At 36.4% G+C, this 26,157-nt stretch overlaps 1 protein-coding gene across 12 annotated transcripts in view; it reads left to right on the top strand.

The window, feature by feature from the left end:
• MYCBP2 (MYC binding protein 2, E3 ubiquitin protein ligase) overlaps nucleotides 1-26,157 on the top strand; it is a 180,995-nt gene that overhangs the window by 22,626 nt on the left and 132,212 nt on the right. For all 12 annotated transcript variants that reach the window (XM_027674586.1, XM_027674585.1, XM_027674579.1 and 9 more), the window contains exons 2-9: nucleotides 1,156-1,231; nucleotides 9,495-9,710; nucleotides 16,280-16,433; nucleotides 18,296-18,492; nucleotides 18,710-18,952; nucleotides 19,225-19,296; nucleotides 20,498-20,594; nucleotides 25,051-25,124. In XM_027674586.1, coding sequence (XP_027530387.1) covers nucleotides 1,156-1,231; nucleotides 9,495-9,710; nucleotides 16,280-16,433; nucleotides 18,296-18,492; nucleotides 18,710-18,952; nucleotides 19,225-19,296; nucleotides 20,498-20,594; nucleotides 25,051-25,124 — 1,129 coding nt within the window. The remainder of the gene's footprint in view (nucleotides 1-1,155; nucleotides 1,232-9,494; nucleotides 9,711-16,279; nucleotides 16,434-18,295; nucleotides 18,493-18,709; nucleotides 18,953-19,224; nucleotides 19,297-20,497; nucleotides 20,595-25,050; nucleotides 25,125-26,157) is intronic.

Here is a 26,157-nt window from a genome sequence, read left to right as displayed (position 1 = left end):
GGCTTCAGCTTTTCCAGCTTTTAACTTATGGACCATGAGACTTGTATATTCTTGCAGTCTGAACACTGTACAGGAGAGCAAGCATTATGCTTTCAGTACCTAACATTTTCTATTTAGAACAAAGTTGTTTGAATAGAATATTAAGATTCTTCTGATTCTCAATCTGTTACCTGAAAATGCAAATTCTTCTGTGACTTTCAGATTTCATAGTTTTATTTTTCCAACTAATCTGAACTGTAAGCTGTTTGAGTAATGTTTAAGTGGCACAGAAGAATATTAGTAGCTGTTGCTTGTAGTCCTATATAGGATGAGCTATATGCTGTGCAGATAATATATGCCTCTTTTTTTGTGTGTGGAGGGCTTATAATCTGAACAGACCAGAGAAATGTATAGTAGGTTAAAAAGCATGCATCTCAAACACAGTGATCTTGGTGATGGTGACAAAGAATTGTATTGTGTGTATGGTGTCTTTTTTTTATTTGTCTTTTTTTTCTGGGTAGTAAAATGGAGGAGAAAAAGAATGTGGTAGGAATGAGGTGTGGGCAGGAGAGGATTAGAGGATCTTAGAGGAATGTGTGTTAGCTAGATCTGTAATGTAAAGGGATGGAAATTAAGTCTATATACTGAGGGTGGGAAAAGTCAAGACAAAAAATAAAAAAGTTGCAGTTCCTTCCATCAAGTGAATTTTCTGCCAAATGATACATTTCTAAAGCTTTGTTTTTGTCTTGGAACACTTAAATCTTGGTGTGGCAAAGACTTCACAAAGCATAAATATTCTATACGAACAGGTTCTGGTACTGAGATTTGTCAGTAAGTCTTGCTTCAAGTATTGGTGTGGCGCTAATGGACTTGTAATAGAAACAGTAGGGTAAACCTGTAGAAAATATAGGGACTTTTTTCTATCCTAGCATATATTCTGCTTAAATTGATGAGAATAAAGGCCCATAATTCAGTGGAACATTAGGAAAGCATGATTTTGAGTGTTTTATGTGCTGATTTATAATCTGAATTTCTGCCAGTGATTGTTCCCCTTGCTTAGGAAAAAAAATTTTAGAGTACTTCAGACTTTCTTTCCTCTCTGTTTGTGTTGTTTACCATGGGATACAGAAGGGAATTTAATTCTTTTGTTCTCATCGCTTTTCCATTCTTTTTCAGAAGTAAGAAACTTTTTAGCAAGAAAAAATTGAAAAGAAAACAGAAGACTAAATTGAAAGTAAAAACACGCAACAAGGTAAGTCTGTAACTAAATTGACAACGTTCTGACTCAAATGACAGTAACTTCAATTGAGAAAAATGCAAGAAAACATAAGTGTAACTCATAATTTGTTTGTTTAGAGGAGTTAATAATAGGCCACTATTGTCTGTTTACTGTATTCTACATGACTATGATACCAATGTTAACCTTATTCAACTGCTTTTGTTACTAATGTTCAGTATGAAATAATATGAACAGCATTTTTGGTTCTCCAGTTCCTAAACTCTGTGTTGCTAAACATGTTCGTGTTAAATTTTGAGATTTGTGTCTAGCCAATAGTTAGAGACTGCTGCAAAGATTCATCCATATTGGCTAAAGGAGAAAGGGAGCATTGGATGTCTAAGGACTCTAAAGTTACCTCTGAAAATTCCTCCATAGTGGAAAATGAAATAGATGATATTTATGTGTTTCTATTAATATTTTCTCCCTGTAGCCCCTCCCTTCATCACTTTAAATGCATGGGAATGGTACAGTGAACTTCATAAAAATATTTACTTGTTGCGGAGACTAAATTTATGCAGAAATAACAGTATTTTAAAATACAGCTCTCCTGTGTTCTTTACTAGAGAGCTATTATTTTTCTATTTAAGCTAGAGTCTTGGAGGGATTTTCATGAAGGCTTGCTGCAGGCATGAAGACTTCTTCCTTGTAGCCAGTAAAGAGAAAGTAGCTCATTTCTGGAATGGTTCTGAAGGACAGAACCATCGAAATATCCAGTGAAAACATTTTCTAGTCAGCTGAATGCCCTTATAATACAAACTCACTGTAGAACAACTTGGCCATCTTATCCCTATTTGCCATACCTCATGTAGTTACTCTATCTCAAAACAGATGACTTTGGGAGGGTGAAGCAAACCCTATATCTATTCATTTGGTATTGACTTTTTGGATACTTACCAGATTAATCTACTTATCTCAAGTAGTGCAGCTTCAGACTATGGTGTAGAAAGGGCTTATCTTCATTTCTGTTTTCAGCACTGTACAGTGAAATATTTGTGGTCCAAACTGAATTTCTCAGCTCTTTCTTCAGTTGCTGTGATATTAGAAGTTTTAGTCCTGTTCCCTTCATGATTTTATCAGAGTCAGTGTCAACAAAGAAAACCAAGTTAGAAATTTGAAGAATTTTACAGAATGTAGTTAGTCTTTGTGTGTTCTGTCTGATGACAGAAATTTGTACTTTTAAAATAAGATAACTCTTCAGCTTTGATTATTCTTACTATATAAAGGGACCCTTGTCTTTCTGGGTGGTGGTGCCCTGGTTTACTGCCAAAGTAGGAAGCTAAATCCAGAATGGCTGGTCACAAGCTGAACAGTCAAATGTAGTTCTTGGATTTAGTTGCATTGGATAAGTGGAGCGGCAGAATCCCTTCTGAATGGCCAAAGAAGATGTAAATGTATTAAAGGCTAGTTCTTGTCAGTACTTATAGATTTGGCACTAACTGATAATCTCTGCATTCATCCTTATGGAGGGCTGTTCTCAACATTTTTCTTGGATTTAAAACTATTTTCACTTGAAGCATTGAGATGTACCTATCTTTGAAAGGCATAATGGGCTTTTGCATGTCTTTTACTGATGCTGTTATTCTAGACAGTCTCTGGGCAGACCAAGATTGACAAGCAACACATTGGTCTTCGTTCTGAATCACTGAGGTGCAGAAAGGCACTCCAGCTTATTCCTGCATGATAGCAGAAAATTATGTACTTCCTGAAAAATGTAGGTGAAAAGGGAAAGATAAAACCAACTTCATATCTGTAGCTTATGAAACTTTATTAACTGACACAGTGACATGGTTTTTGGTTTTGTTTGTTGTTGTTCCCTTGTTTTTTTGTTATAGGGTTTTTTGAGTTTTTTTTTCTCATATACTTTTCAATGCGCCCCAGTGTTTATCATAGCAGAATAAGCACAATGATCATTTTTACACTAGAATGTCTGAAAATGGATATATGTATTGTCAGAAAAATGCGAACTTCCTTTTGGAAGCTTTCTAGTAGAGCAGATTGAAAAGCCTATCACTATTGGACATTCTGAACAGGAGAGTTTGTGTGCATCAGTTTATTTTTTCATCAAACAGGGACTTTAAGTCTGAACAGAGATGAGAGCTTTGTCTTAATAAGCTTAGTAGAGGCGGGGGGGCCTTAAATCAAGAATAAGCTGAAGCAACCCCAAAATTTGTTATTTATATCCTGTGCTTACTAAAAATGAGTGATTGAAGAGGAAAGAACTTAAAAAAAAAAGAAATTGTTGAGCAACTGGAAGACAATTACTTTCATCATTTAAGCATTAAATGTTAGAACATTTTAGATATAAAACATTAATTGATGTTTAATGCAGTCCAGTAGTTTGAGCCTCATTCTGTTTCTAAGCTGATGTCATTCTGTGATCACTGCTATTTAAACTACTGTTAAGTTTTGGTTTTGTGGTTTAGTATCTATTTTTTTAAATAGAGGTATAAAAGTTTTCCATGTGGTGCAGTGTGTTTTGGCTTTAGAAATTCAGTGCTAATGAAAGTGTCTTACATAGAAAACAAATACCTGATTATTAGGCATGGGCGTGTAGCACCCTGAATTCCAGTCCCTACCTGCCCACCCCCCCCCCTTTTCTTTTCTTTTGGCAAAAAATTATCACCGGAAAATCATCAGTTGTGTAACTTATTTCTACTTATGAATATTTCTGCTTACCCTCCCTTCCCCCTTTTCACCTTGGAGTTTTCTCCCTCTTTGCTATTAACTCATGAAAGTGCTGCGTAGGACACTTAGATGAGAGACTAGATGGAAAACAGAGTTCACCATCTTTTGTTCTCATGTTATTTGAAGAATACTGAAAAATTGGGCGTCCACCGAACACAGATTGTGTTTGAAATGATTGATATCCACCTGTTTAGTTTATGCAGAAATTTTACATTGTGACTTTTTTAGCTTTATACAAATAAAAGGAATGAAACATTGGGAAAGGTAGGTTCATGTAGCAGGTGAATTTATTGAAACGAAATAATTGGATGTATAAGACAGGTTGACTGAGGTAAGTATTTGTCTCATTAAAAACTCACGTGGCTTCTCAAATAATTCGGCTGTGTTTTCCATGACTTTTGTATAATTTGATGTTTCAACCTCAAGAGGGCATCCCTTTCTAAGAGATCTCTTAACTGTCCAAAGAAGAATTTGGTGAGCTCCTATTCTCTGTGTTACCCACAGGTTAGATCAGATGGTTATTATAGCCTTGCCCACCTTTAACAACAGAGTAACTTTCCTCTCCTAGATTATAGTCTATTTCCATCACATTTAAGAATAAACTGTTATTATGGTCATCTGATTAAGAAGGAAGAAGATAAATTTGTCAGAAAATAAGCTCTGTATGGATTTCATCCTTTGGGAAAACAATTTTTTTGTGTCTGAGACAAGCGTAAAGGAGACCAGAGGATTTTGGTTTTCCCACTCCTTTCTTTGAGTGTTACTAGAACATTACAAAAGGCTAACTGAGAAGAGCACTTACGAGTTGGCTACTCTTATTTTATGAACCAAACCTGTGCTGTTTAACCTTTTCTACATAACATGCCTTTCCACTTAGCAGGGACTATATCTTTAGAAGGACAGGTCACACATCAGGGTGTGGGCATCTGCGCTTCATTCTCCCTTTCATAAGTTAGCCTCTTATCTTTAGAAAATAAAAAATAACACACAAGAAATCTTACCTTTATGTATTAAAACTGTGCTCATGAATACTGGATTTTTTTTAAGTGTTATGATGTATGTTGCATCGAGTTTTTTAATTTAAGAAGATGTTTTCAATTTGCGATGTTACCAAGTGAAACAACATGGATGAAGATTTCAGAATGTCCTACTTTCTTACAGCTCATATGAAAACTACTGAATCAAAAAGCATAATTCTGTTTTCCAGTCTAGAAGCTCTGTTCTTTTTGAAAGTGGTAGCTATTTCATATTCTGAGAAACCCAATGCTCTGGGAGAAAAAAATTGTAGAACCTATAGTCTCATCTTCTGCTTAGACACCCTGGAAGATGGGCTTGTAGTCGTACTTAGAGAGCGCTTTGGATTGAAATATTCTAGTAGCCATTAAGAAAGGGACATTCAGAGGTGGAGAAAAAATGATTGTTGCTCTTCACCTTATTGATAAGTGTCATGGGAATCTTAATAGTCCTAACGCGATTAAAACAAGATGTAAGGGTGTGTTTCTTTCTTGAAATAATGTATCGTGTAGCTCGAGCAATCAGTTTGGGTTATTAATAATCCTAGATCTGTTAAAATTAATAAATTGCTTTACAGAGTTCAAGTTGATTAACATTTTGACTTAATGTTCCACTGCTTTCCTTGCCAATGTAGAAGTATTTTGTGCAAACATGAAATGCAGTATCATTAAGAAAATTGTTGTAACTTAAAATAGACTTTATTAGTTTGATATAAAATTACTGAGTGGAGTTCTGTAGGCACAATTATTAGTTAGATTTTCGTAATGATCTGTTTTACCTCACAATCTGTGAGCCAGCGGCAAGATTGTAGCAAGGTGGTAGCACAAATCTCGTATTATCAGGAAAGTTTGTATGACTGTGAAGAATCACAGAATAAGACAAGTTGGAAGAGGTCCACAGGGATCATCTGGTCTAACCCTTAGCCCTGCACAGGACCATTCCCAGGAGTCACACCATGTGCCTGAGAGTATCATCCAAACACTTCTTGGACTCTGTCAGGCTTGGTACTGTGACCACTTCCCTGGGGAGCCTGTTCCAGTTCCCAACCACCCTCTGGGTGAAGAACCTTTTCCTAATATCCAACCTAAACTTCCCCTGACACAACTTCAGGCCATTCCCTCGGGTCCTGTCACTGGTCACTACAGAGAAGAGATCAGTGCCTGCCCCTCTTTTTTCCCTCATGAGGAAGTTGTAAACTGCAATGAGGTCTCCCCTCAGTCTCCTCCAGGCTGAAGTTTGTATGAGCGTGTAGAAGGCTCTCAGTTGTTGCAGAAAAGGAAATTTGAACTTAAATTCCAGTTTTCTAACTTGTTTAGTGTATCTGACCTCAGTGAAGTTAGGAATCTGTTGTAATCTGGAAAGGAAAAAAACTTGCTTCATGCAAAAAAAACTTCTGATGTCTGTTTTGAATACTTTGCTCTACCACTGGTAAAATAACAAAAGAAAAAAGAAAAAGCTGTTCATTGAATGAGCATCTGCATTAGAAGGACAAAGTTTTCCTGTTTCTTTTTTTTTTAATCAGCTCCATCTTTGCCTTTTGTAAAAGATATCTAAGAAAGTGATGTTTATGCAGCCTGCTTATATCTCCCCAATTTTGAACAGATGTTTGTTTTGAAGACCTGGTAACTATAGGTATTGTAGGTAAAGCATCTCAGACTCCATCATGAATAAATCATCAGTAATTTTTACCTTATGGTGAAGTTTCAAGGTAATGTTGTGCTGTATTGAAGCATGAGTAGGAGATTAGTGTATATAACTGTAGTTCATGTATTGTTGTAGAAGACTGAAACACTAAACACAAAGATTGAATAGTTAAAATGCTTCTGTTTAAAAGCTAAAGCATTGGGTAAGGGACTTGTTAATAGTTACGGTAAAATACTTGTAAATACTTGTAAAGTATAGAGAATAAGAAGTTTATTTCTGAAAATTAGTCAACTCGTTATTATTAGGCCAGGAAAGATACAGTGATTTTTTTCCTAACACTGTAATGTCTGAAATTGTCTGTGCTGTTTAAACAGTTTGGAAAACCTATTACAAAAGTGGTTACATGAGCTACAGAACTTAGGCTGTTCTGGAACAAAGACTAAGCTGAACTGACAAGAAAAAAATCGGAATGGAAACTTCACAGAAGTGATAATTACAATACACGATACTAACTAGATAAGTGAACTTCAGATAGAGATATTTCAGAGGCTCCAGATATTTTTCTCTTCCTGTAACCGACAGTAAACTAGGAAGTGCATAGTAAATTTACTAAAGAATTTTTTTAACCTGTGGAGTTCAACTGAGTTAGCTTTAAAGCTGAAAGCTTAGACTGTGTATTTGCCTTAACAGCAGCTGCAAAAACTCTTGGGGTAATGTATATGGATACTTGGCATACAGAAGAGTCATATGTTATAACCGTTTAGTTTTCTGGTGCCAAATAAATTCTTAAGTATGTAGTAGCTCATTATCGTTGGTATTAGTCCAAATCTATTTTGATACAACCTTCTATGTTATTCCAGTATCAAAATGTATCTTGAGTTCTTGCACTGATTAATAGTGCTGGATTTCTAAAAGGAGCTTTGTTATTTCAAAGATATTAATGTTGAACAAGGACTGAACTTACGCTGTCTTTAATCCCTAATGGCAGAAGTTCTGTTGTGCTAAAAAAAAAAAAAAGGATAAAAACCCTGCCAGACTTCCAGTATGTATGTAGGGAACTTTTTCCAGTTTTTTTTTTTCTCCTTCATTATCTTTATATTTTTGTGCTTACTGCTGACACTGACACAGGTAAGAAAAATTAACACACTGTGTTGGGTAAAATAGGCTACCAAGTAAAGCATTGCTTCTTTGTTTTAGTTTTCAGTAACTTTGTAGTAATAATAGAAAGGAGGGATAGGCAAATATATACCAATACAGTTAGAGTAATAGCATAGTCAAAAATAAAAGGAAATAAGTAAACTATGAAATATTTTGTAGTAATGTTGAATTTTTTGTTGTGTTTTGAAACTTGTTAAAAGGTCTAGCTTAGAGGCTTCTGTTATTTCTGGTATTACTAAAAATAAAAGTGAACATAAAAATGTGGTTTTGATGTATAAAATTGTGGCAACCATATTGTAGAAAAATAAATCACGCCATTAAAATATAATCCAGTTCACTGGTTCTCAAATTTCTTTTTCACTCTTCTCTGTTCTTTGCCATCACTGCTCTCACTGATCTGTTCCAAGTCATTGTAGTATAATTAAACTCCTGTGAGATGAACATGGCCCTGCACAATATCTATCCCCTGTAATTAAAAACAAACAACAAACCCTGCCCCCCTTCCGCCCCCCAGGAATACAGGAAAGAAACCAAAATAACCTTGTGAAGTTAGTCATGACCTTGACTGTCTAACACTCCTCCAAATTTTGCCTTGTGCATTCAAACAGATTTGTCCTGCCCTCTTAACCTAGGCCTCATGTCCTTATATATTCTTTGTGCCATCTGTCTACACGTATGCATTACAGAGAATTGCTTCCTCTCATATGCCTGAAATCTGGTTTTTCATAACCTCTTCTCTAACTAGCCTAGTTGTTGGTAGTACACAACCAAATGGAAAGAATAACCCTGCCAGGGCACTAATTTTTTTTTATTGTTATAGGATTTTGTTTTTTCAAGTCAGTCATACCTCCTGTCCCATCTTACTGTTGCAGAATGGGAGAGCACTGAGCAGAATTTAAGAAAACCCACCTTTTTTTGAAAGTTTTTTCTTATTATTTTTCCAAGTCTAATGACAGCCTCGTGAAGGGCTCTTCTGTGTCTTGGCAGGGACTGACAATAATACACCAGTAGTAGATACCAAGGAAAGGGTGGGGCAGGGTAGTAGTAGTTTCTCAGAACAGTTTCCAAACTCTTATTTTGTGGCTCAGAGCTTCTGAAAACAGGATCGCACCCTCTTAAGTCATAGGCCTTGATAGATTTTAGTATTTAGTAGTTTGTCTGTTAGGTATTCACTGTCCTCAAAAATATTATCCACAGCATCCTAACAGCAGTTTTCGAACTTGCCATCAGTTTTCATTTAATGACAAAACAGGCAGTGGTGTTTTTAGTTTGTAATGTATACTCAGCAAACAGGTTAAATATTTAGTATTTACCAATGGGTTAAAATTACCAACTGGAATAACAAAGAATGCATTTTAAAAATCAATAATAATAATAATTTAAAAAAACAACAACTGACCCCGGTTCAGAAGATAAATCCCGAATTCTGCTGCTCTTCTGACTATGGCACAGATTTGGACCATTGTGTAGCCTGAGCTGCTTTCATTTTCAGTCCTGATGTCCTTGTCAAGTTATGAGAGGTAGAGACCTAAAGCTAGATGGAATATGTTGAAATTTCTTCCTCTTCCTCCTTTCTTCCCTGCCTGAAATATAAATTAGTACTTCAACAGGAAAGTTGTCTCCAGTTCAAAAATAATTTTTTCTGTCAAAGTTATTGAGACTGTTGAAATCATTTATATTTAGCAAAGCTTGAAACTTCTAATAAACTAAAATTAAAATTAATCTTGTCTTTCAGACTGAAAACCTAGAGAGTACAATAACCATACCAGATATCAGATTACATAGCAATCCTTCAGCATTTAATGTTTACTGCAATGTCCGCCACTGTGTGTTGGAATGGCAGAAGAAGGAAGCATCTGTATCTTTGGCTTCAAAGAACAGTGTACAGAGTGGGGATTCGGATAGTGATGAAGAAGAGGAATCCAAAGAGCCACCTATTAAACTTCCAAAGGCAAGTAACCAATACTGTTTAAAGTGTGCCACGTATGTCATCTAAGGTTGGTATGTGCTTTGTGGGGAATAAAGAATCATGTTATAAGCCAATTGCTCAGAAAACTGATCTAGTTTTATTTGCAGTCCATCTAGTCCAGAATCATCTGATTTGATGAATTAGGATGATCTGTGTACCTGCCCAAATCACGGTCAGTTAAATGTCAGATAAACATTCTACTTGCACTCCTTTGTAAGTGTTGGTAATTGAAAACCTACAACCTCAAAAGACTACACAAAAATGATGCAAATAAGGCAGCTCTTACATCTGTCAGAGGCTACTAGCTCAGAATGGTAAAGGGTGCTTCCTCTCGCTTTATTCTCCGAAAAGAGTAAGTCTTTCTGCAATTGGAAATCACTCAGTGGAGTGTTTTCTAAAATGTTTTGCCAGGTATGCATGTAACTGCAGTAACTGTCAATTATTCTTGTTAACAGAGTTGTTTAATCTTTCCCTTTTTTGGCTTTAGTGTCCTTAATGGCACTGATAACTCCAGATAGTATTGCACATTAAGATTCTGATGCTATAGTTCAACCGTTAGGATGAGTTTTTTACTCTTTACTACTTCTGAGCTTATAGTAGGATTCATGGTGGAAAGTCAGAAATAATCTGTATTGGACTTACTGATTTCTTTCTTAATTATTTTCAATTTGCTGATTCACATGTTTTGTATTATCTGACTTCTGTGCATTTCGTTTTGTTCATTGCTAGCTTGCCAATGCTATGGATCCTGCTTAGTTTGTTATTCTTCTGAGTCCAAAAAGCATATTCAGATTAACTTTCCTTGCTTGTATTTCCTTGCTCTAAAACAAATACAAATGCTGAATTAAAAAAGGTTGTTGGAGCCATGACTATGTAGAGTGTTCAAGTCACTTAGAAAATTAGGGGTTTATAGATGATTGTGTTTAGGTAGTGTTATCTGAAGGGCAAAGTTTGCACTCTGGAAAGTAGTGGTGGTGAATTGCAGAGACACATAACCAAGTCAGGTAACTGAAATTTCATGATTGATAATTGCAAAATAATGTATGGTAAGTAGAAATAAAGTTCATTGTTTATGAACTGCATCTGACTCCTTGTGGATTATATTAAATTAATCAGCAAGTGCTTCTAGATGCTTAATTTACTTAAAGTAAAAGGCAGTGTAGTTATTAGCATTTTTAAAGAATGAAATGCAATTTTAAGGAGATTTTGAAATTAAGAGAGGTTCTAAGCATGAGATTTATCAGTGGTATGGACAGAACACTTACATATGGAAACTAAAACATTGGTATTATTAAAGGTGTTGGACAGTTTATCAAAAAGAGACTTGGATAAGTAGCACAGTTTTAGAAAGGTGGTGACTTAGAAAAAATGGTAGGGAAACTGTATCATAGAATCATAGAATCAGCCGGGTTGGAAGGGACCTCTGAGATCATCAAGTCCAACCCTTGATCCACTACCACCGTAGTTACTAGACCATGGCACTAAGTGCCACATCCAGTCTCATCTTAAAAACCTCCAGGGACGGAGAATCCGCCACTTCCCTGGGTAGCCCATTCCAATTCCTGATTACCCTCTCTGTAAAGAATTTCTTCCTAATATCCAACCTAAACTTCCCCTGGCACAGCTTAAGACCATACCCTCTTGTCTTACTGATAGTTGCCTGGGAGAAGAGACCAACCCCCACCTGGCTACAACCTCCTTTCAGGGAGTTGTAGAGAGTGATGAGGTCTCCCCTGAGCCTCCTCTTCTCCAGGCTGAACAACCCCAACTTCCTTAGCCTCTCCTCATAGGACTTGTGTTTGAGTCCCTTCACCAGCCTCGTTGCTCTTCTCTGGACCTGCTCCAGCATCTCAATATCCTTCCTGAACTGAGGGGCCCAAAACTGGACACAGTACTTGAGGTGTGGCCTCACCAGCACTGAGTACAGGGGAAGAATCATTTCCCTGGACCTGTTGGCCACACTGTCCCTGATCCAGGCCAGGATGCCATTGGCCTTCTTGGCCACCTGGGCACACTGCTGGCTCATGTTCAGCTTCCTGTCAGTCCAAACTCCCAGGTGCCTCTCTGCTTGCCTGCTCTCCGGCCACTCTGTGCCCAGCCTGTAGTGCTGCAGGGGGTTGTTGTGGCCAAAGTGGAGGATCCAGCACTTGGCCTTGCTGAACCTCATCCTGTTGGAATCAGCCCAACTCTCCAGTCTGTCCCGGTCCCTCTGCAGAGCCCTCCTGCCTTCTAGCTGATCGACAGTCCCTCCCAACTTAGTGTCATCTGCAAATTTGCTGATGGTGGACTCAATCCTCTCATCTAAATCATCAGTAAAGATATTAAATAGAACTGGGCCCAACACTGATCCCTGGGGGACACCACTAGTGACCGGGTGCCAACTGGATGCAGCACCATTCACCACCACTCTCTGGGCCCAGCCATCCAGCCAGTTCCTGACCCAGCAGAGAGTGCCCCTGTCCAAGCCATGGGCTGCCAGCTTTTTCAGGAGTATGCTGTGGGAGACGGTGTCAAAGGCTTTGCTGAAGTCCAAGTAGACCACATCCACAGCCTTCCCCTCATCCACCAGGTGGGTCACCTGGTCATAAAAGGAGATCAGGTTGGTCAGACAGGACCTGCCCTTCCTAAACTCGTGTTGGCTGGGTCTGATCCCTTGTCCATCCTGTAGGTGTTGCGTGATTGCACTTAGGATGATCTGCTCTATAACCTTACTGGGCACTGAGGTCAGGCTGACAGGCCTGTGGTTTCCCAGGTCTTCCTTCTGACCCTTTTTGTGAATGGGCGTGACATTCACCAACTTCCAATCATCTGGGACCTCCCCAGTGAGCCAGGACTGTTGGTAGATGATGGAGAGTGGCCTGGTGAGCTCTTCCGCCAGCTCCCTCATCACCTTTGGGTTGATCACATCTGGTCCCATAGACTTGTGGGGATCCAAGTGGCCCAACAGATCGCTGTTTCCTCCTGGATTACAGGGGGGCTATTCAGTTTCTTATCTTTGTCTACAAGCTCCAGAAGCCAGCTGTCCTCAGGACAACTTGTCTTAGGTAGGTAGGAAATCTCTCAAAACAGAAAATTGGTGAGGTATTTTGTTGTATTTAGTACAGCAAATATAAAATTGATGAAAATGGATATGCTTTCAAACTATTCGTTTTTAGCAAAGAATCTACAAAATTTCAAAGAGTTCTAGAATTTTTGATTCAGTAATGGCTTATATGCTTGGTACATCCTCAGTATTTTTCATAACTATATGGCTAATATTAGGTTGTTTAGGTTACTTGGAGGTAACAATCTGACTTGTATCCATGCTTTTGAAAAAGACATCTACTTGGAGCTGCCTCATGTAGTAAAACTTACAGAGACTAGATAAATGTCTTAGTATCTTGGATGTACGTGTCTGTCTCACACTTTGAGTATATTATGGTCTCATTTTTGTGTATAATGAACAATATTGGGTAGGGCTTAGTTTGTTAAATGTAAAGAATAACATTATTGAAGTTTGTAAGGATTACAATATTTACAAGATCAATTTCTGATAGTAATTGTTAGCTTATTTAAAAGAATACTGTATTTTGAGTTTGACAGTGAGGTGAAAGTCAAATTAAAAAATGTAGCCAGAATTTTTAATTTTCCAAATTCTCTAGAATTAAACTGGTGAAGTTAGTCCATTGTGTGTTGGGATTTTTGTTTACAAAAATGCTTCATTTAATTGAGAATAAGTTGAAAACATTCTACTTTTTATGCAGCTTAGGTTGATTTCAAATGTTCTGTTGAAGTGTTTTATTTTACATCCTAAACTTCAGGAAGTGAGGTTTGTTAGAGCTTTTATTTAGAGTGTATTTCAGAATTAAAAGTTGTCCTGTGTAATTTCTGTAATTAGATTGAGAACAATTGTTTTTACCATTGTTAAAAGAGACCTAGAGACACAATTTGCTGCTCTTTAGATATTAGCACAATAAAAAAATTGTATTTCGGTTTTGTTCAGACAGTTTAGTAACTTGCTTTGATAGCTTTATATTTTTGGATTCATAGGAAATATTTGTGTTGCCTGACATACTTATTTAGTACCTTTTTTACTTAGTACCTTAGCTAATGATGAGGAATTCTCTCTACTAAAAATACGGGAGATTGAGATCTAATGATATGATTTGTAATTCTAAGGGTTAAAAAGAGGTACTTCCCCCCCAGTATTAAATCTAACATTCAGTTATGGGTGATCCATAAAAGCCCTGTACTAAAAGGAACAAATACTGTATTAAAGTGATTAGGGTAGAATTAACTGACATAAATGTTCTCTGTTCCTGCATTGGCATACGTTTTGATAATGAACTTGAGCAAAATGAAAATTTTTGAAGTTGTAAGAAAAAAAAAACAGCAAAATAATTACTTTCTCTAGAGGCTGACTTTAAGTCTTTTAAAATGCATTAGGAAAATGTGTTACCTTTGTAAATGTTTTGGGTTTTTTTTTAATGTGTATGATATAAATTAATGCAGAGTATTAAATATTTTTAAATAAATAAATGTGAGCATTGGACACAATGCTTATTATGCTAGGAGAGGGAAGATAGAGGAAAATAATGGAGTAGAAAAGACTTCTTGAAGAAATAGGAGGGGTTTTAGGAATTAGATATGGTCTGCATCAAGGCTAGAATTTTGTGGACCCTTTGTTAAGTGGGCTTACACTTTGGATTTGAAATCTCAAAGGTGTTGCAAAGGGAACAGGAGCGTGGCTGCATCAGTAAAAGCAGTCAGGCTGTGACATAGAGACTGAGGCAGCAGTGCTTGTTTTGGCTCAGAGACCCTTCAGAGAGCGGTGAGAACAAGCTTAAGATGTCTTGAAAAGAACTTTTTGCTTATTCTGTCCTTCAGTGCACAGTTTGGAGGAGAGAGGTAGAGAGATACAAACATCATACATACATATAGTGAGATAGATAGATAGATATAGATATATAGATAGATAGATATAGATAGATATGTATATATATGAATATATATATAAAATATAGCTACATGAGATTTTAAGGTTAACAGGTCTGTTTTATGAAGCCTACCGAATCTCTTGATCTTAGATACTTAAAATCCAACCCAAAACCTGGGCAGACTTGACAGCATCCCAGCAGAACTATCCATTGTTGATTCCTGCTGTAATGGAAGTTCACCAAATTATTTTCTCCACTGCATTATGTTCTCTGCTTCTTCCAACTGCCTCTGTCAGCTCCTAGATGAGGTCTTCTGTCTGATGATTGGGAAGAATAAAATAAACTTCTCAGTTTCTCTCAAAGATACTATAACTGAAAAGAAAGTGAATTTCTAAAAATGTACTACAGAGTATTTTATTTTTTAGCCTGCTAGATGATGGTGAGTTTTGGATCCTGGAAAAAACATCTGTGCCATTATTTTGTTGACAGTTTTTTTCCCTGAAGGTTCCATGTATGTGTTTCCCCCCACTCCATTGAAGATGTGAAATGTAAAGTATAATTTGCAGGAAAATTGGTGTTGCACTTTGAAGACTTGATTTGATTATGTTTTTATTCTTCCTCCAAAAATAAAACAGGTGGTAAAATAATTTCTGAAAGACTAGAATCAAAATAAATTGAATGGTAGCAAAATCACAAGGCATCTAGTAGAACTTGTAGCTGACTGTCAGAATAGATGTGTTTTAGGCATTAGTGGCAGTTCCATTAACAGTGTTATTTATTTTCACATTTCAGTCTTTTCCTTAGATTTTACTCCAGAGTGAATCTATATTAAATACTCTAAACATTGGGCTCTGCTCCTGACCAAAACACATAGTGAAGTTTTGAAGATATGGTTGCTTATACAAATGAGCTAACCCTGCTCTCTTTCCGTTCATCTTCATCGTTAGTACATACGGAGTTTGAGAAGGAAATGAAAGGGAGCAGTCAATGGAGGGAAGCATAATTGTAATCTCAGAATATTCAGGAATTCTAAAAGGGAAAGTTAGGAGTGGCTATAACAGCACTTTTACACATGTTCTATTAGTTTGCTTAATGCATGTCTGTGATGAGTACATATGGAATTTTAGTGACAAGCTATTAATCTCTTTTTTTTGTCACAATATAAAAACTAATCTCTGAGACTTTGGAGGGGAAAATACTAGAGCTGCCAGTATCAGCTGTCAAATGTATTGTTATTCAAGTTGTGAAGCCAGGTTGCAAGCCAATTCTAGCTTGCTGGTTCACATTAATGAGCAAGGAAAAAGAGGTCTGTCAAATAAAGTGTAAACTGGATAGAAATTAGAAGGGCTCAGAGACACAGTTTGTCTTATTGTGAAGAAAAATTTAAGTTTCCTCATTTTTTCAGGAAACTATTACTCTGCTTAGATATACTCTGTCATATAATGGCTGACTTCTGTGTAATATTTGCTGGTACAGTTGATTTTGATTCTCATTTGAATTACCACTGTATTCTGTATTGCCTTTTTTTTTATTTGAGTAACTGTCTTGTTCAGTGAACATTGGAATATACCTTTATTGATGAAGATGTAAAAATAATATATTAACAGCTATTCTGAAAAATCTGTACTTCTTTAGATCATCGAAGTTGGACTATGTGAAGTCTTTGAACTTATAAAGGAGACAAGATTTTCTCATCCATCCTTGTGTCTCAGGAGCCTACAAGCCCTACTTAATGTGCTCCAAGGTCAGCAACCAGAAGGCCTGCAATCAGAGCCTCCTGAAGTCCTAGGTAATATCTATCTGTTACTGTATTTTTATTAACATACATCAGTTACTGTCTTGGACAGAAGAAAATGGTTTCTAGCAAGTATTTGTGAGATAGTAACATGCTTGTTCTTGATTGACTGACTTGATTCTGGTATGTAAACTCCCTATGGTGCATGTACCGAGTAGTTCCTCAGCATTAATCTTTTCTAGAACGTGTAAAGGTGTATATGCAGAGTTGCACTGAATCGTGTGATTCAGTTATCTTACTGAAGCATAAAATACTTGGTCTTATTGGACAGAATATAGTTCTAAAGTGGGCTTCTCTTGCAATCTGCTGTTGTAATCACAGAATCACAGAATATGCCGAGCTGGAAGGGACCTACAAAATCGTTGAGTCCCACTCCTGGCCCTACACAGACTATCCCCAGAAGTCACACAATGTGCCTGAGAATATTATCCAAACACTTCTCAAACTCTGTTGGCTTGGTGCTATGACCACTTCTTTGGGGAGCCTGTTCCAGCATCCAGCCACCCTCTGGGTGAACCTCTTCCTGATATCCAACCTGAACCTCCCCTGACACAGTTTCAGGCCATTCCTTTGAGTCTTGTCACTGGTCACCACAGAGAAGAGATGAGTGCCTGTCCCTCCTCTTCTCCTCACAAGGAAGTTATAGACTGGAATGAAGTCTCCCCTCAGTCTCCCCTTTTCCAGGCTGAACAGACCAAGTGACCTCAGCCGCTCCTCATACGGCTTCCTCTCAAGGCCCTTCACCATCTTTTTGCCCCCTTTGGACAATCTCTAATGACTTAATATCTTTCTTATGTTGAGGTGACCAAAACCGCACACAATATTCAGGGTGAGGCTGCACCAGTGTAGAGAGCTAATCTGTAGCTTAGATATTTAACGTTGTAATTTATGTGCTAAGCAGAGTGTAAGAATTTTTCTTCGTATTTCCCCTCGCCATCCAAAAACTTCACTGAAAATTAATTTTGTTTTTATTGGTATTGAAAATACAAGTTGAACTCCTGATGCCTTTGCATGCCTGATTGATTATGTCCTTTAAGTTAAAATCCAGTTATCTTTTGTTGATTCATAATTTTTACTGGTTTATAGAACCGCAGGAAAGGCTAGGCTGTAGCATGTATTGTTTAAAAATAATTTTAAAAACATCTTCAGACTTTATGTATTTTTTCCATATTTTATGACTTAACAGTATTTCATTTCCAAAGACTGATTGTAATTTGCTACAGAAAGCTTTTATTTTTATACTGATGCACAGAGTATTAAAAAGCTTCAAAGAACACTTTTTGATATGTGCCTTCGTGATTATTTGTATCTGCTGTCAACAAAATTGAGGTGGATTTCTGTTCACACCTTGATTGCTACAGATGTTCAGTCACTAAACATGTATGCTTAAAAAGAGGCATACAATCAAAATAATTTTCAAGCTTTGATTTGAAATGCTCGTTTCCGTGAAAGGGGTTGTACTTAAGCATAGGTAATGGTCAGAAAGAGTAGAGAAGTTTGGTCAAGACCTACACATCATCTCAGTGATGAGGTAGACCGAATAGGCAGGTCAGATAACTCCTTCTGGCTCTTTTCTTGTTAGTGTGTTCCACTGTAACAGAGGACTTGTAGTTTTTCTTCTTTGGCCATGGCGATTATCAAGACTTGACATTTTCCAACTGAAAAAGAATGAAAAGTTAAAGATATTTTAGGTCTATTTGATTGTGATGCTTTATTTTCTGTCTGAAATTAGGGCTAAACATAATGGCTGAAGAAAGATGTGTCATATATTTTCTAAGTTTAATTGCCCATTGACTGTCAAATTGTTTAGTATGATTTTATGACTTGTCTGTTTAATGGTTGTGTTTTGTCTGCAGAATCCCTGTTCCAGCTGCTTCTGGAAATAACTGTCCGTAGCACGGGAATGAATGACAGTACAGGACAGTCCTTGACAGCACTTTCCTGCGCTTGCCTCTTCAGTTTGGTAGCTGCGTGGGGAGAAACAGGAAGAACGTTACAAGCAATCTCTGCAATCCTCACCAATAATGGCAGCCATGCTTGTCAGACTATTCAGGTATTGCCCTAAAACTTCTCTGTTTCTGGGAATTTATATAAATGAGTACTTCTCATGAGTTCTGAGAGGATCTGTTGTTTAATTGTTAGCTTTTTCCCTCCTCACTGTTTTTGAGATGAATAGGTATTTCTTTGTCTCTCTTGAGTTGGAGATAGAACAGAAAATACAACATTCAAAAAATAATCATGTTTTTCACTCACTATTTCTTTTACTCTAGGTGCCAACCATTTTAAACTCTCTTCAGAGGAGTGTACAGGCAGTTTTGGTGGGCAAAATCCAAATCCAGGACTGGTTCAGTAATGGGATAAAGAAGGCAGCCTTGATGCACAAGTGGCCGTTGAAAGAAATATCTGTAGATGAAGATGACCAGTGCCTACTTCAGAGTGATGGTTTTTTCCTCTATCTCTTATGTAAAGATGGACTTTACAAAATTGGCTCTGGATATAGCGGGACAGTGAGGGTAATGTGATTATTTCTCATCTGATGAGTGACAATTAATATTTTAATTTAACTTTTATGATGTCCTGTTTCCATGGAGAATCTTGAGGAGCTTACTAATGATCAGTTCTTTTACAGTTTGTGTGAAGTTTTCTGATGATTTCTTTGAGAATTCGACAGCATTTTGTTAGAATTTTCACAATATGTTGAAGACTGTTATTTAGATGGTAAATAATTATGTGTTAAGTTTTCACTTTGATATTTGTTAAATGATTGGAGTTTTTTGCTTTTCAGGGCCATATATACAATTCTACATCCCGCATCAAAAACAGAAAAGAAAAAAAGTCTTGGTTAGGTTATGCTCAGGTAAGTGAATACTTTAAATATAAAACGTGTGGCCCTCCCCATCCCTCATGAGTAATTTAGGTAGACTTTGGCTTAGAGTAAGGTTACATGGATATTTTTGTCATTCCTTTGGCTTTAGTTATAAAAAACATTACTTTTTAAAATGACTTTTAAACTGTGGAAGATGAACATCTCATTATACTGGCATACAGAAAGGAGTAATGAAGTGTCCTTGTTTTGTGTTGTCGTTGTAAAGACTCTCAAAATATGATAGTTTAACACATCAGTTTAGGAATTGTGCAGTCACTTGATGTCTGCTTTTCGAGTGGGTGTCAGTGGATGTAAAAATGTGCTATTGCAACAAACTAGTGTAAAAAATATTTGAAATACCTGTTTAGGGAAATAAATTGACTTCAAAACATTTGTAGTAAAATAAGGAAATGCTGTTCTGGTTGGGGGAGGATAGAGCTTATGTAAACAACGACTAGAGATAATTGTTGACATTGCTGCTGCAGAGTTAACTATATTTGGATGGTTTATGTTTTTTAGAGTTAGTGAGTTTCCAGAATATCAGCCACCTTTTCTCATGCCTTTGTTATTCATTATAAAAACTCCTCAAAACATTCAAAAAAATTGCATTTCAGAGACCAGTGAATTTCCTTAAGTTTTTAACTAGTGAGAAATTTTTATTGTATATATTTACTATTAACTGAGTGATCTCATTGTCCCAGTGTGATTTTAAGTATACTCCTTGCCAGGCTTCTGAAGGTGAAATTGTTAATTACAAATACATATTCTATCATTACACTTATCGTGTGTGTGTATATATATATATACATACACATACATGAAATCTGGTTTTATTTTGTGTTAAAACGGATCACCAAAAAGTATACTGGCACAATACAAATGTGTTTGGATACATTCATTCTGGAGACTGTTTTATCAGTTTGGAAAGGAATAGGATTCATGTGTTTTCACACGTTTGGACACTCTGTACATAGCTATAAATGTATGTGATGTTTTTTGAGCGCTTGTACAGGTATATGAACCCACACAGTGACTGTACCCAAAAGATTATCAAAATGAAGCAAATATGATGTAAAAGGCTTCCAGAATTTTAAAACAATACCTAAAATAATGGTTGCAATTTTTTCCCTTTTAACAATGCCTGTTGATGTATTTAAGAATATTTTCATACCAATATTTTTACTTTTACCAGGGTTATTTATTATATAGAGATACGAATAATCACAGTATGACAGCCATAAGAATAAACCCTGAAACTTTGGAACAAGACGGTACAGTTGCTTTGCCAGGTAAGACCCTGCAGATATGAGAAGTTGGTTATAGTTTACTGTTTACATGCTATGTATTTTCAGGCAAGCAGAAGAAAAAGTGAGAGATTTACAGATCACAGAGATTTCGAGATCAGAGATTTCTTTATTTATTACTTTAGTGCATTGGACCAGCTGCAGTATTTCATTTAGAGGCCTTGCATCTCACTCCAACTATTGGAAAAATATTGCAGCATTTTAGAATGTGTGTTCATCTTAATTTGAAGATAAGCTTAAATTCCTTCTTAAAAATTTTTATTTCTTCCTCATTTGAACTTCGAGCGTTTGGCTCACACATGTCTTTGTTTCCAGGATCTCTTACAGGTAGATAGTTATAAACTGTGAACAAAACCATTTGGTTTTTAATGTAAGTAAAAATGTATCCAAAAACCCAAGGCAGTTAATGAAAGCTGATGGACCATACTTCTGATGTTTGTATTGGTGGTGGGTTTTGCTTTATTTGTTTGGGGATTTCTTTTAGGTTTATTTTTGTTCAGGTGGGGGTTTTTGTTCTGTTATTATTGTATTGTTTTGTTTTGTTTCATTTTGTTGGCTTTTTTCAGAGGAACCTCATAACTTCAGTCTCTGTTTAGAGAATGAGGATGTTCCTGGAACATGCTTTAATGGCCTCCTAGTGAAACACATCTGTTCTTAGCCACTCACATGAACAGTAGAAAGACACAAGAAAATTTGATCAAACAATGACAAGCTTATTCTATAATCAGAAGAAAGATTTTGTGTTTCATCCTGACATAAATAAGAAACCACTGACTGAAACCTCAGAAAAATTCTCTAGGAGTTTTGTCTTTGAAATGCAAACAGTAATTTTTGAAACAAATTATGAATGTAGAATCTAGTCCAGGCAACTTTCTGCACATCCTTGAGGCATGAATGTCTGTTTAAGCTGCTCTTGCTCTTTGTGGGGCTGTATTAGAAATTTCGGTGAGAGCACATTCAAGGAACTGATAAAACGACTTTTAGGGTGGTTTTTCAACTTTCTTCACTTCAGGGCAGCTTCTTCAACCAGTAGGATCCTTTGAGGTCCTTAATAATGTTACCATTTGTAAACAAATCAGTGTTCTTTGTGCAAGTCTTGAGAGAGACTTGAACACATTTAAAGTCTACCCCTCTAAGCTGTTAGCTTGCTTTTGCAAATCTCAGTGACAAGTGTCATTCTGCAAGACTGCTTTGTATTTATACTAAAAAAAGGCACAAATTAAATGACAGTATGCCTTCTAAACAAAAATATATTAATTTTCCTTTACAAAAACAAATCTTATAACTGTGGGAATACCCATTTGGAAATCCCTCGAACTCTTTTGCACAGTTGTGTTTTGTATGGTTTGTGATGGCATCAAAGTGGGTGCTAGATGTTATTTGTAACCCCAGCCATTTTTATTTCAGTCCTTGAATTTTGCTGTTTTGCCTTCTCTACTTCTACACATTTATCTCAGTGTTACGTTGTGAGCAGATACGATCTTGTTCTTTTGGCTAGGATAAATTCCAAGGAGTCCATTTCTTGTTATTTTAGTTTCCCATTAGAAGGAAAGAAATGAAGGTGAGGGGGAGGGTGTGTGACCTGAGGAAAACTGAGTAGGTACTTAACTCTGAAGCAGTGGCTGCCCCACTGAAATCTTGCAGTGATTTGCAAGTTGTAGTTCTGAAGAGCCATGCTGGATAGAACTAGAGGGCAGTAACCTTGCTAACAGCTGAACAGAGCAAATATTTGCTCCTAGTTGGTATGGTATTCAGCCACGGCTCTGCCTGGAATTGGTCTCTTTCAAATGCCTTGGCTGGTAATAGTGCATTTAAATAAGGTATTAGAATTTATTCCTACAGGGGATGCATAGGAGATTAGGAGCTCTTTAGGAGATGTGATTAGGTGTTGATCCTAACAGCTGGGAGTAGCTAGAAGTCTTGTGACCCTAGAAGTCAGAGATCTATGGAACGTTATCTTCTCCTTTCCCAGACAGTAGGATCTACCAGTTTATGAAACCATAAACTGTTATTTTTAAAGAGCAGTCTTTTCCCTCTGATAGATGATCTAGCAAATCTAGCATTGTGTCTGGAACTACCAGAATGTGTGTCAACATCTTGTATCTAATGCCTTTGCCAAGCTTCATACACTGTACCTGAGCTGTGTGTCTGTTTTCTCAGTCCATATATCATTAAAGACTGTCTAAATTTGGTGAGGCTTTCCTGGATGATTGGACCTGAATTCCTGAATTTACAGAGGTTTTCATCTTGAACATTTCTTATAGCAGTAATGCTTACTGCAGAGCTTAGAGCAGTTGCTGTATTCAGCTGAAGAAGTTGAAGTCACGTGCTATATGGTTTCATTGTTATTTGAAACTACAAATTAATATTTTGGAGCTCAGGACTCTTCACTTAGTCTGAAAGGTAATGCTATCTGATGAGTTCAAGGCCTGCCTCATTAGCAGGCAGAGAATGCAATATATATGCACTATATGAATGTGGAAGGTATGCTTGACAGTAATATTCTCTTGAAGCATCTAAGGAGGCTGTAATTAACAGATGTCTGCAGTTACGTACTATGAGTAAAACTTCAGTCCTTTCTTTTATAGCAGTCTCCAGACAGAAACCTTGGCTATCTTCATCCCTAGAGTAATTTCCAGAGTCAGCTTGAATAAGACTTAGTAATTATCATAAGAGTTCCATCTTAGCTGAGAACACTATACTGTCCTAGTTTTTGCCTTCCATTTTGTACTTCCTCCATTAATTCGATATTTAATGTCGGACCTGGATGTTACCTAATAAAGTGTTGATTTTTAGGAAGTCTTCAGGAGAACATGTATTTAAAATAAAAAAGCATCCCTGTTCCAGATTTCCTCTCTGAACACATCTAACAACATATGACCAACCCCCAAAAACGTTTACTGGGAGGTTCACCTCTTCTTGAAATGACTCAAGCAATAGGTTAAACAGTATAATATGGACCAACTGGTGGTCAGAATATACCATTTCCTTGGCTGTTCTGCTTATGTGGGCATGTAATTTTCAGTCATTCAAGGAGTCTAAATACTTACGAACTTCCTGTAACGTTTTGAGAAATGTCATTTAGATTATTTTTGGAACTTCGTGTCAAGTTATTGAAATTTCTTTTGTTTTATCACTAATATAGTTTTGCAGCATAGAGAATTAGTAACATGAATTGGCTTTGGTTGTTAAATTTGAGATTGTTTTTGAGAGAGCAGTATTTCAAACTTCAGTGTATTTGCTGTTCTCCATCCTGCTTGCATACTCTCTGTGATTCATACCTGGGTCTGCTCTAAGGGGAAGATTGTCTACTTTAGATACTTTGCTTAAAGATGTGAGAATTACAGAAGGCTATCTAATGCATATTCGATTCTTGGTAAGACACTGTATTGGACAGCGCAGTATAGCAGGAAAAAGTAAACAAGTTTATGGGTTTCTAAATACTGCGGGGGGTTTTCAGCTGTATTATTTTTAATGCTCAGCTAGGTAGCAAAAAAATAGCAAACTTGCTAGTTATGCTAGAAAGATGTGCTTCATTTAACATTAAATTTAGTAGTTAAAATAACTGAGGCTGGATCTTTGTTCAGGTTATGAAGCAAATACTTGGAGTGTGAAGTAGCTGTCCTGTAGTATTTTTGGAAGAGGTCTCTTTCATGTGTGTAATCAATGAGACAAGCACCTTAGAAACCATGTAATATCAATCTCTTTGTTCATAGCTCCATCAACAGATCAGGAAGGGAAGAAGAAATGGTGTAGGGACATGTGTTTAAACTTACAGAGAAAGTGATCTTTTTTTCTCTTAATTTGGGTAGAATTCTTTTCCTACCTTTTTTTCTAGGAATTGGTTGACCTATTTTCAAGAAATGTGATGTATTCAAGTATATGCTTTGTAGTTTGCAATGCCCCTCTAGACTTTCAGTCCATAGTTTGGTGAAATTTTTAAGTGATGAAAAAATGAGATTAATTATGGAAAGTTTTATTCATTTATTTCTATAGGTTTTATATGCTGGACTGAGGGAATGTTTCTTTAAACGTTCTTTAAACATCTTTCAAAGATGATGGTCCTTATGTAAAAAAAGATCTTCGGGAAAGGACTTAACAGTCTTGGAAAATTAGAATTTAGTTCTAACTCACAAGTGAATACTAAAGGCTTTTTTTTTTTTTTTTTGCAGTTAAATTTGGGGGTGTAACCACTTACTTTTCATACAATGGAAAGTTCTGTAATAAGTCTTATAGTAACTAAGGAGTATTATATGCTTTCGGTGAGATGGGAGATCCTAGTGTAAAATAATACATTACCAGAACAGTGTGATCTCGTTTTAGACAATGTAGAACTCTCATAATCTGATTGTAGTAAAACAGAATTAGACAAAAGCAGAGACGTGGGGGTGTGTGTATGCTAATATAAACTGACACAGTGCACTTCATCTTTCTCTCACAGATTGTCATACTGAAGGGCAGAATATCCTTTTCACTGATGGAGAATATATTAATCAAATAGCAGCATCTAGAGATGTAAGTTTTGCATATGATGGCTTGACTATTTTTCTCTCAGCTGAATTGTTTTACAATATTTATAGCTTCCTTTTTGCTTAATGTTTGGCTTTTTCTTCACTAACACAACTAAGGAAGAAATCCATGTAACTAGAAATAATAAGAAACTGCGATATTTGTGCATAAAAAAACCAGTATTTTGGTATTTATTCACACGATTTTGATTTGTGATGGATTTTTCAGATTTTTTTATTTGTCAGATAAGTTTTAAGAAAAACGTCACTGCTCTTTCAGGAAAAAATGTTATAGATGGAGTAATATCTTTCTAACATGTTATACTAGAGGATCTCTGTGGGATAAGCTTCATAGAGCTTAATTATAATTTTTTTCCTAATTTAATTTTGTGTAATTGCTTTGGAACTTGTTGGGGAATTTCAGCTAGTTTTAACAGAAGAGAGATGAAATATACTACATTCCAAAAGAGTTTTGTATGAAAATTACCTGTTGGCCAAAGCTGTGGAAGCCCTAAGAAGTGCTTCTACAAGGGTCAAAACTGTTGTGGTTGTTTTGTGTTTTTTCAGCAGACAGCTACTACATTCTTAGCTCTGAATTGGTTTTTGATACTGAGACAGATGTAAAACAGGGATGGGATATGATCAGGTTGTCAAAAGATGCTGGACATATAATTAAGAGAAAAGCAGGATTAATGCATTTCCCTCCTAATGGAACAACTCCATCTGCATTTGTAAACAGAAAACTGTTTTAGCTACTCTCTTCAGGAGTCACTCAGCATGCAGAATTTTGGGTTCCAAATCAGGAGCAGTTAAGGGCTTAAAATATAGATGTAAATATTTATGAAAATAAGATTACTAAAGTGAATTTCAGAGTTAATTTTTTCTATAGCAATTTACTATTTTCATAGTGTTCATAGCATTTTCATAGAACTCAATATATGATTAAGGTACGTCAGGTACTTATTTCACCTTGTCCTGTTTGCCGCTTTCTTCTTTTCTCCTCTGTAATGTTGTTTTATAATAAATGTTATTTTATCAAT

Source organism: Neopelma chrysocephalum, unplaced genomic scaffold, assembly GCF_003984885.1.
Source record: "Neopelma chrysocephalum unplaced genomic scaffold, ASM398488v2 Primary Assembly neopelma1_25, whole genome shotgun sequence".
NCBI lineage: Eukaryota > Metazoa > Chordata > Aves > Passeriformes > Pipridae > Neopelma > Neopelma chrysocephalum.
This window is presented reverse-complemented; position numbering and strand designations above follow the sequence as displayed.